Source organism: Pithys albifrons, chromosome 5 (genome assembly GCF_047495875.1).
Source record: "Pithys albifrons albifrons isolate INPA30051 chromosome 5, PitAlb_v1, whole genome shotgun sequence".
NCBI lineage: Eukaryota > Metazoa > Chordata > Aves > Passeriformes > Thamnophilidae > Pithys > Pithys albifrons.
The window spans coordinates 34766951-34778482 of record NC_092462.1 but is presented as its reverse complement, the minus strand read 5'-3'; the positions used below and the strand labels follow the sequence as shown (position 1 = coordinate 34778482).

The 11532-nt window shown below is 42.4% G+C and overlaps 1 protein-coding gene across 5 annotated transcripts in view; it reads left to right on the top strand.

Moving 5' to 3' along the window:
• Positions 1-1748: 1748 nt before the first annotated feature.
• The window catches only part of MARCHF1 (membrane associated ring-CH-type finger 1), a 242705-nt gene continuing 232921 nt past the window's right edge, over positions 1749-11532 (top strand). For 2 of the 5 annotated variants that reach the window (XM_071556194.1, XM_071556186.1), the window contains exon 1: positions 1749-1861. In XM_071556194.1, coding sequence (XP_071412295.1) covers positions 1780-1861 — 82 coding nt within the window. In that variant the 5' untranslated portion in view covers positions 1749-1779. Of the gene's footprint in view, positions 1924-11532 lie in introns of all 5 variants that reach the window. The other 3 variants (XM_071556187.1, XM_071556189.1, XM_071556190.1) reach the window with 2 other exon arrangements.

The window sequence follows — 11532 nt, the reverse complement described above, 5'->3', positions numbered from 1 at the left end:
AATGAAACAGCGCCGGACTCATGAGATCAGTAGCCTTTACTAGACTCTAGTGATTAGTCCACTTATGCAGAGCAATAAGTGAAGGTTTCATACTACTGCCTCTGCCTGAGGCTTCAGGAGTCCAGGTAGGTGGAAGTCTTGTGGAAGTAGAGTCCTCATTCCTGCATATGGGATCTTACTGATCCACTTTTATGACAAATCACTCTTCAGATAATAGGAAACAATTTAACACCCAACTACTTCCTTTGGAAGGGAGAAAGGATTGTATTTTGAAGTGGTGAGTAGCCATGCCAATGTCTCAAAACATTGAAGCAAAGCAGCAGTAACTGAGGCTGATATAGCTCCATTTTCAATTTTATTTTCAGGGTATAAAAATTGGTATTACAAACCTGAGTAGGTGAAATCTCACTAAGACAAAAAGATGAACAAAATAAGATAAAAATTGCAAACATGAGTGAAAATATACCTTCCTATAGCTGAGAATTAAAAGAATTTTTAAACAAGTGCCAGAAGGTGAGAGGAGAATTTTGAACAGCTTTATTTCCTTTTAATTATTTATCAGAAAAGAAGAAGAAATACATAACAAGCAGATATAACTTCAGAGTACCTCTCATGTTGTGATCACCAGGTCATATAGTATGACCCAGAAAAACATGAGAAATAATAATCTGCTGGAGTAAGCTCAAAATACAGATGTATCTGCCTAATGTTTTAATTATGATGAAAGTGATGCTTGTTTAGACACTTGCCTTTACAAGATTTGACAGTCCTCAGTCTTTACAACAGACCTCTTTGGAGAAGCCCAAGGCTTGTACTACCACTCCTTCCACTGTGCAGCTCAGACTAATGTTTTCTTTAATTTCTAGATATGTCAATCAAGAACAATTAATAACAATAAAAAAGTCTGTATGTCCTCTTTCTATTCTTTCTGTCACTTTAGACAACAGAGACATAGTTTAAATCAGCCTGGAATGGTTTGTTCTGGTGATGAAGCCTTTATCAAGATAGGTAAATAGCAGATGTATTGTGGTTCTGGAAACTGGATCTAAGCTAGATGTTTCATTTTATCTTATTTTGACAATCCCACTCTCGACCGCTGAGTGTGCTGCCTCAGGATGTTTGTTAAGCTATCTAAGCAGTTCAAACTTAGGCTTATTTTAAAACATGACATGAGAATCATGAGATGCATGTCGTCCTGTGCCCCTTCCGTTTCCCCGTCCGTGCAGTGTCTGCCCACAATCTCCGTGCTGAACTAAAGGCAGAGAGATGCCATTTCTACCCATCTTTATGAGGGGAAGGGAATAATGCAGAAGACCACTCTGGTTTATAATGAGAAGGTAAATAAACCTGCAAATAACCTCTTTGCCTTTCCTCGTCCAAGAATTCCACACACGATTTCTTATAGTTGCAACAAATTGATTTTTACGGCTATTTCACAGGAAAAGCAGAAACCGGGTGAGAGGAGGGGAGGGGACGAATCCTCTGGCGTGGAGCGCCCTAACCACGCGGCTTTTTCTCACGCAGTCGTTTCCCCCTGCGGAAGCAACCACTCCTCCCGACACGGCGGGGCCGGGGACAGCTGCAGGCGTGGGGCAGGCTCTGCCCGCTGCACTCGGGGGGTCCGCACATCCCCAACACCCGCACATCCCGGCCCCGCTCCGACTCGGGCTGGGAGGGGCGGCTCGGAGAGGTGACATCATGGGGCGGTGCGGGGGGCGGTGCGGGCGGCTGTGCGGGGGTGGTGGCAGTGCCAGTGCCAGTGCCGCGCCGGGCGGCGGGATGGGGTGGAGGGCGTATCCCGGCTGGAGCCAGACCCGCCGCCCCGGTACCCGACTCTGCGAGGCACCTCGTCCCGCCGCTGGTGAGTGCTCGGGGAGCGGCTCGGCCCGGTCCGGTGGCGGCAGGGCACCTGCTGGGTGTCGGGTACGAGTGCTGGTGGGTTTTTTTTGTTTTGTTTTGGGTTTTTTGCTTGGTTTTTTTTTTCTTTTTAATCCGGTTGCGGGAGTGTGGGTCGAGTTGGTTTCGTCGGTTGGTTTGTTGGTATTTTTTTGCTTTGTTGTTGTTTTGGTGGTTTTTGGGAGAAGCGCGCCAGAGCTCCCGGTGCTGACCGGCCGGACCCTGCGGCGGAGCGGGCACGGGACGAGGGTTCCCGGCGCTCCTTGGCTGTTTTGGCCGCTCTGTCGGACCGGCGCTTGGACAGCAGCAGCCCCGGCTACTCCGACCCCTCGGGGCCGATTTCACACTCTCCTCCGCTTAACACCACCATTAATGCCGCTTTTATGATTAGGGCTTTCTGAGTAAGTGTGGCAGGTCTCGACAAGAGGGAACATGGGTTTGAAAACCCTGGCGTGGGAACGCAGAGAACCTGGCCTTTGTAATACATTGTCAAGTGATTTCTTTTTAGGTTGATGCTGGTTGTGTGGGAAGGGGAATAGAAATACCAGCCCTGTGGAAATGTGAACGAAGTTGTTCAGGTTCCCACTGCTGTCAGCTTGTCATGGCCAAGGTTACTCTTAATGTGTCAGATCTCACTTTTCCTCTAACCCAGACTTCTTGGGAGCACAAGCATAAAGTGCCTTCTCCCACTTCTTCCCCATCTTCTTCCTTGTATGTTTCTTTGTATGTGACTAGGAACGAATTGAAAGGAGGGAAACACAGCCTCGTACTGTAATGTGATTTAAATTGTCTTAATTGCCTAATAGAAAGGTAATGAACTGCCTTATATTTCTCTTTCTCTGTGTGAAATGCTACAAAATTCAATTATTGTGTATGGAGATCTGTTAATCTGATAGTTACTGTAGCGTGTTTTCTTAAATCCCTGTGACAGTGCATGAATTGAAGTAAAAAGACAAACTGATGTACTACCTGAGAGAATGAGCTTATCTTGCAGAACACATCCTTTTTAATGCTGAACAGCTAATATGTACTCCACCACAGTACTTCATTAAAAAGTTGGGAACTAATTAGCTGTTTCTTATAGCTAGAGTTCCCAGTTTTAATTAGAGTTCCTGTCTTCAAGTTTAAACTGATTAAAGTAATGCCAATGCCACTGTGGTTATTTTCAGTGTTTGTTTAAAAAAAAAAAGAAAAGGAAAAAATTAGTAAATTTAAGCTCATGTTAACTTCATGTTGAAAAACAAGTCCTTCTGTTTGGGTTCTGTCAATGAGCTTGCTGAGTGTGGGGGGTGAGAATATGCGTGCTGTGTGTATATTGTATTTGAGAGAGGAAGGTAAGTAATAAATGGCAATGAAACTCACACGTTTGCTGTTCACAGGATGTTGTATTCAATGGGAAACCCACAATTTGAAAAGGAAAACTGTAATGTGTTAAATAACAAAGAAGTGGATAACCTGTGAGGACTCAGGTGAATTTCCTAACATTCAAACTACATACAAGGGTGTGTTTGGAGAAACAGCGATGGTGCTTCCTAGTAGTGGTAAAAACTCTGCTAGTGTCTAATATTAGTGACCCAAAGTCACATGCAAACTTAAATAAAGCTGTCATAATGGTTAAATATTGCTCTCCATTGTGTCCTCTATTAATCTCATGTGCAATGTGCATGTTTCATTCTGCTGAAGAAGAGTTACCTGTGTTAGACTTAAAAAAAACCCCAAACCAATGTATGGCTCATTCATGGGTACCCTGCTATAACTTCGTTACCATTTTTAGGGGTTTGAGGAGTTTGCAAATTGGCAATTCCTGAGGGAGTTGTTATGCTGATTAGACTTGCATAGTGTCTTTATTCTGAATATTTCACATCACTCCTGACATTCTTTATGGGAGGAGTTTAATGTTTTTCTTACATTGATAAGCACTTTTGACATGATTTAGCAGTGGGTGCTTTGAAATAAAAATAATGAAGTTTTCTGAAAAATATACATTAAATGCATGACACCCTTTTAAGGTACATGCATGGGACAAACTAGCAGTGCTTGAAACTCTCTTATAGACAGACAGCTGACCCTGACCTTAGCTCTATGAACTTGTTTCCTTTCCATGTTTGACCTAGTCAGTACTGTGATAATCCTCATTTTATAACACAAAGTTTTCTTGACTTTTCTGAAATTTCAAGGATATTTCTATTATTATTTCAAAGGGATTGAATTCTGTGCAAACCCTCTTTGTTTGCAAAACCCTCAGTTTTAATTTGATGTTGCTAGATATTTGCATTTAAGGTGCTTAAATTCTCTACGCTGCCAATGAAACTTACATAGTTGAATCACTAAGTAATTGTGACTAATTTTTGCATTTTTTTGTTAACTACTGCACACATCAACTAATATGATGTCAGCATGGATAATGAGATATACCGGCATCTATTTTTATATTTGATATGGTATTTTTGTATGTGACTACTGCAATTTTTAATATCCTCATAGTAACTGTATGACTTAGACAACTGCCTTTGCTCTTGTGGAGCAAGCAAATTCACCAGGTACACCTATGTGCAAAAATGAAAACAATTATAAGGTATTTAGAAGATTTTATTAGCTACACAGTCCTGGGAAACCTCACATATGATCTAAGGACAAAATTCCCCAAGTATCTATTAATACACTTTTAGTGTAAAGAGCATGGAATTGTAGAATGGTTTGGATTGGAAGGGTATTATCCTGTCAGATCTCGGAAGCTGAGCAGAGTCAGCCCCGGTTAGTACTTGGATGAGAGACCTCCTGGGAATACTGGGGGCTGTAGGTTCTGGTACTGAGGACTTCACTGTCACTGTCCAAGCTCGCTTGGCCATGGCAGATGAACCTTAGGAGTTAAAGGGTGGGGCCAGTTCTGTGCACCCTCTGCCTCACCTAAAAAATCCAACACGCAGGCTCAAAGGACACACCCACGTGGGGAGAGCCCTTCCCAAAATCTTCATTCGCGAAGCCTGGCTATGACGATGAGTTCCAACACTTCTGCTGTGGGCAGTGTCATGGGAATTGGAAGTTTCTCTGTAGTCTGTGGAGTTTTATTGGAATGGTCCAACTAGGAGTTTATATATCTACTGGTAGTCTTTTCCCAAACTATATGCATCCCCTTGTAATTTTTGTTCTTTTATCCTTTTTCAATTCTCTCTGATTTCTGCTGCTGCCATATGCCTGTTTGCTGGTTTTGCTGCCTGTTTGCATTGCTTTCTTACCCCTTCTAGGTTTTCAATTATTTTTTTTGTAGGTATATAATACATTCCTTAATCTGGTAGATTTGCTAATTGTGTCCCTGCCCATGACATGGGGCTTGGAACCAGATGATCCATATCCCTTTCAACCTAAATCATTCTATGATTCTATGTAGCATACAAGACGATGAAATTATATGCCTTAAAAAAAATTAGGATCTTTTAAGAGAAACAACTTGTTATGTGAAATTAAATCTGGAATAGCCTCATCATCTTAATAGCAGTGCAAATTCAAATAATGACTTAATAGAGGAACTTAAACCTTTAATGTGATGAGAATAACCTTGTTAATTATCAGGGTTAATGAGGTGCATTCCTTTAAAGTGAAGAGAGTGATCACAGGCCAGAAAAAAGGATATCTCTTCTGTTAGATAGTATTTTTTCAATTCATTGGTAATTGAAAAGGGCATTTTGTTTCAGGAATGTATATGATAATACAGTAATTTATGTCAGATTCTTTAGGAAAGAGGAATAAGCACCTATTTAAAAAGTAGAATTTATGACACAACTAAAGCAATATGAAGTGGTTAAGTAAGTTTTCCCTGGTTTGTGTATCCATTTTTATGCCTTCCCCCTTCTCCCCACGACCCTCCCCCGCCCCCCCCCCCCCCCCGCCCAGAGTTTCATTGGCAACCAGGCATATGCTGAAACTTAAATTTCATTAATCAGAGTTCCCCAATTTGGAAGTAATAGAGAATTTGACAGTATTGCATTATTCAGTGTTGTTTCACAGCTCCTTTGGGTGTTTCAATAATGTTTGTAACTTTCCTTCTGTGGAATGATTTTTGGAGTACAGAGTCATTAAAGGTGCTTTGGGTGATTGTTCTGCCACAGTGCTATCCTGTTGGTTTTAGGACAGGTGTGCAAAAGGTCTTATAGTGAGTGTATCTTGAGAGGCTTTGATAATGCTGAGCTGTGGATGTCTATAAAGTTCATATCAGACAAGGTGACTAGTTTCAATTTTATGGTGAAAATGATACTATGCTTATAGCTTTTTCATAATCTTGTGAATTAATGTTTTTGCATGAGGAATGTGGCTTTCAAAGTGTCAAAAGCATTTCTGGTACCTCGGGTATAGGCAGAGATTTAATGTTCCTGCTTAGATTTTGTCCCATTAATTTTGCTTGTTTGTTACCAGATTTCTTCACAAGACCCTGGGATTAGCTCAGTTGGTTAAAACTTGGTTGTAACAATGCCAAGGTCATGGGTTCAATCCCCTGTGTGGGCCATTGACTTCAGAGTTGGACTCGATGACCCTTGTGGGTCCCTTCCAACTCAGACTAGTCTGTGATTCTGTGATTCTGTGAATGTCTTCCAGAACTGACCTATCTACGCCTTATGACATGTGAGCATTCCTGCTGTAGGACAGTGGTGGGAAGTACAGCATAACATGAAACCTTAGCTTGTTAGCTGCTTCCCTGTACAGGCTTGACTGAACATTATGTTTTGGAGTGAGGTAGATGGCTGTATTGCATGTTCCATGTGTCTATCTGTACAGGCAGCACTGAGCAAGTGATGAGAGGCAGTGGTTCTTCTGAATCAGAAAAAATGTTCTGTGAATATGTACCTACCCACCCCATGTAAGAAACAAGCAAAGAAAGAAAAGCACGGAAACTGGAGCTAGGTGCAGCTGTTACTGGAAGTTTGAAGATAAAATAGAAGGGCAATTCTGTTCTATGCAAGCTTTTCTTGGTATATTGCACGGCATGGAAGGAAAAGCAGTATTACTGTAGGTTAGCTGTATGCAATCTTGAGAATTTTCTAACTTGTGGAGGATCTAAGCCCATCCATCTGAACTTCCAGAGAGCTAACTTCAACATCTTCAAAGACCTGCTTAGAGAATTCCGTGGGTTGGGGTTTTAGAAGAGAAGGAGGTCCAAGAGAGCAGGTTAGTATTCAAGGATCACCTCCTCCAAGCACAAGACCTTTATATCCCCATGAGCAAGAAATCAAGCAAAGGGAGCAGGAGATCTGCATTTATGAGCAGGGAGCTCCTAGCAAGTCTCCAACGGAAGGAAGACATTTATGGGATATGGAAAAAGGGACAGGCCACATGGGAAGATTGTAGGAACATTGTCAGAGTATGCAGGGATGCAATGAGGAAGGCCAAAGCCCACTTGGAATTGAGTGAGTCAAGGGATATCAAGGAAAACAAGAAGGCCTTTAACAAGTACATTAGCAGCAAAAGGAATATTAAGGAAAATTTTGGGTTGCTGCTGAATCAGATTGGTGTCCTGGTGACAGAAGGCAGAGAAGGTGAAATGTTTTTTTTTAGCTCAGTCTTTAGTGCTGAGACTGGCCCACAGGAATCCCAGACCTTGGAGGTAAGAGAGGAAGGCTGGAGAAAGGAAGACTTTCCCTCTGGTCATACAGGGTTGGATTAGATATCAGCGAGGCAGACTTAACACTCATAAATCTAGAGGCCCTGATGGGATGCACTCATTTTTGCTGAGGGAGCTGGCAGATGTTTCTAAGCCACTTTGAAACACCTTTGAAAAACCATGGAAAATAGGAGAGGTGCCCAATGACTGGAGGAAAGCCAAAGTTACTTCCACCTTCAAGAAGGGCAAAGAAGACCCAGGAAACTACTGTCCAGTCACCTCCATCCCTGGAAACGTAATGAAACAGATAATTCTGGAGGTTATCACCAAACATATAAAAGAAAAGGTCATCATGAGTAGTCAGCATGGATTCACCAAGAGGATAGCCTTCTATGATGGCACGGCAGCATGAGTTGATGAGGGGCGAGCAGTGAATGCTGTCCACCTTGAGTTCAGCAAGATTTTTGATGCTGTCTGCCATAACATGTTCATAGGTAAGCTCAGGAAATGTGGGTTGGATGAATGGGCAGAACTATCTGAATGGCAGAGCTTAGAGGGTCGTTGGAATGGAGTAGAATCCAGTCAGAGGTCTATAGTTGGTGACTTTTCCCAGGGATCAATACTGCGTCCGGTCTTACTCAATTTACTTATCAACAACATGGACAAAGGAATAGAATGGACCCTTAGCAAGTGTGCTGCTGTTATGAAACTGGGGGTAGTGGCTCATACACCTGATGGCTGGAGTACTTCAGCAGGACCTTGATAGGCTGGAGAGTTGGACAGAGAGAAAAATAATGAAGTTCAACAAAGGCAAATGCAGGGTCCTGCGCCTGGGAAGGAATAACTCCCAAGAATCAGTACAGTTTGGGAGTTGACCTACTAGAGAGCAGCTCTGTGAAGAAAGACTTGGGGGTCTTGGTGAATGACAAGTTGACCATGAGCTGGGAATGTGTCCTTGTGGCCAGGAGAGCCAATGGTATCCTGGGGTACATCGAGAAGCATGTGACTGGCAGGTTGAGGGAGGTGATTCTCCTCTCTGGAAAAGGTTTAGCCAGGGCCACAAAGATGTTCAGGGATCTGGAGCATCTCTTTATGAGGAGAGACTGAATGAGCTGGTCCTGTGTAGAGAAGACTGAGCAGGGATTTCATGAATACATATAAATATCACAAAGGTGGGTGCCAAGAGGTTGGTGCCAGAGTCTTTTTGGTGGTGCCCAGTGACAGGACAAGGAGTAATGGCCTTTAATGAAAACACACGAAGTTCCACCTCAATGTGAGGGAGAGCTTCTTTACATTGAGTGTGGCAAAGCACTGGAACAGGCTGCCCAGGGAGATGATGGAGTCTCCCTCTCTGGAGACATTCAAAACCCAGCCAGATGTGTTCCTATGGAAACCTGCTCTAGGTGACCCTGCCTTGGCAGAGGAGTTGAACTGGGTGATCTTTAAAGGTCCCTTTCAACCCTAGGTCTTCTGTGATTCTGTGAAGTAATAGCTTGAAAATTTTAGAAAATGTGAAACAATTGTTAAAACTTCAGCTTAGTCATTGAGTGCATTTTTGCCAAGGAGAATCTGCATGGTCTCAAGTTGACTTTGTTTCATTTATAGCAGTGTGGTTGTGCTTTGTAGACAAAATTAAGTAGTCCAAACCCTCAGACTTTAGTAGAATAAAATACACAACTCAAGTCTGGAAGATTTAGAAGGTTATGATGTCCTGGGAATGTTTCTACAATTGCCTACCAGCAACTGAAATCAAAGTTTGATCTATTTGTACCTCCAAATTGACTTTCAGGCAGACAAAATTAGATGTCAAATGTGATTTTTGCAAAAAGGATATGTTAAATTTGACTGTATTAAAATAGTGGGCAATATGGGACATGGTGGAAAATGTGGGGTACAAAATACTTCATAACACTGAATAGTTTAAGTAATTCTGATCTCTTCAGCATGGGAGTTTGACAGTCTAAAAATCAGAAGCTTGTTTCATTTGCAATTCGGAATAACATTCTTCCTTGTCTGTTTAGTGCAAGAGTAAGTTCTTTAAATAACGTAGTGGTAACTGACTGATTTCCTTGTAAGTCTTTCTATTTTTCTCATAGGAACAGTTTATCTATTCTTTTTTGATGTCTTTATAAGTATTACAATTAACTGCTCTTTCGTATTGTGTTATAATTTTTTCATGTTATGTTCACAGCTGTAGAGGGGACACACTGGGGAAGGGAAATAGCACCATGGTTCTGCAGGAACTTGTGGAAATATAACCATCATGGCATTGTATGATTAGGTCTCCCAATGAGGAGATGTAGGGGGCAACTTCTGTGCATGTCAAAGTTGTTTTGGTTATGCTTCATCACTGAGTGAAAATGTATTTGAGGTCAGTAGCATACTAGTCTCTGTTTTCTAGTTTCTGCCTATTAGCTCTCTAAAGCAGAGAAGAGATTCCAAACAGAAGCACTGTGAGAGAAAGCCAGGCTGTCTTTGCAGTCATGGGAGCAGTTCCTTGGTCTCCATAGAGTGTAGTTTATATTGTGATGGCTTGATGACTGCAGGTCTCATGGCAGATATGGTTCTCCCTCCTTTCTCCAAGGTCATCTTCTCTGAAGTCTTTTCCAGAAGGGAAAAAAAAGTATCAATCATGTTATGGAAGAGAGACTTGTTTAGCATGGAGGAGAAATTCAAAGAGGAAGCCAGTTATTGCTTCAGAAGTGAAATTGATGTAACATGAGACAAGTTAGATATATAACTAACCTAAGGGACAAAACTCTGGCATGAGATAAAGTAGTAATTAGATAAGGACTAACATAAGATTTCTAGCTAGTGGAGATGTGAACTTTTGGAGCTGTCTTCTGACAGGACAAGGGTGTACATGTGTTCCATTCCGTCTACAACTTCCTCGTGAGGGGAAGCAGAAGGAGGAGCAGGCACTGATCTCTTCTGTATGGTGATCAATGACAAGACTGAAGGGAATGGCCAGAAGTTGTGTCAGGAATGCTTTAGGTTGCATATTAGGAAAAGGATTTTCACCTACAGGGTGGTTGGGCACTGGAACAAGTTCCCCAGGGAAGTGATCACAGCACCAAGCCTGACAGAGTTCGAGAAGTGTTTGGACAATGCTCTCAGGCACATGATATGACTCTTGGGGATGGTGCTGTGCAGGGCTTAGAGTTGGACTTGATCATCCTTGTGAGTCCCTTCCAGCTCAGGATATTCTATGATTCCATTTGTTCAGAGTTTTAAGGGAAAACTCATGTCTGGTGTAAGACATTGTAGGACTTAAATGTGGTGAAGGAAGGCTAGGACAATAACGTGGACTGCAGCATTAATCCTGGTGTATTCCTGGCAACCATCAGCTGGAGCCCCTTTCTGTAGCAGACGGACATGGGATGAATTCCAGATCTCTGATTTTCAGTGTTGTCTGAGTGTAGAAGCAGTTGCAGTGCTCTCTGTTGCTCTACTGTTCAAGGACCTTGATGCCATCAACTGGAGTAAGGGAAAACCCTTGATCAGAAATAGGCGACAGGGTAAAAGTCCCATGTGCTAGCACAAAGTAATGTGTACCAGGATGAAATCTAATCATACTTCCCTGGTCTTGGACTGTCATAAGCAAGGGAAGACTGTGGTTCCCAAGGGTCGACCTTGTGCTTCAACATTTCCAATATATAAAACTGGCATCAGGCGATATGACCAGTCCTTGCCTTGTAATCTATGAATGCAGACACATTCCTGTCCTGGCCTGTGGTGGATAATGTGCTGCTGTACCTCATTGCTGCTTCAGGCTCAGAGGGTCTTTGCTGCTTGTTTGGAGAGAAGCATAAAGCATGGCTTCTGAGTGCAAACCCCCTTCAAAAGATGTTTGCTGTATCCTCACAGGAGTGTGATCTCTTCTATTTAAAGTCTTTCAGCCAAGTGCAGCCAAGCACAGGTCAGCTAATGAGACTGTGTTGTTTCCCTGGTGAGTAGTAATAATTTCAGTGCCATGTAGAAAATTTCTCTATGTAGTGACAGTATCAAGTAGTCCTTCTCTGTGCTAGCTCTATTTGTGGGTA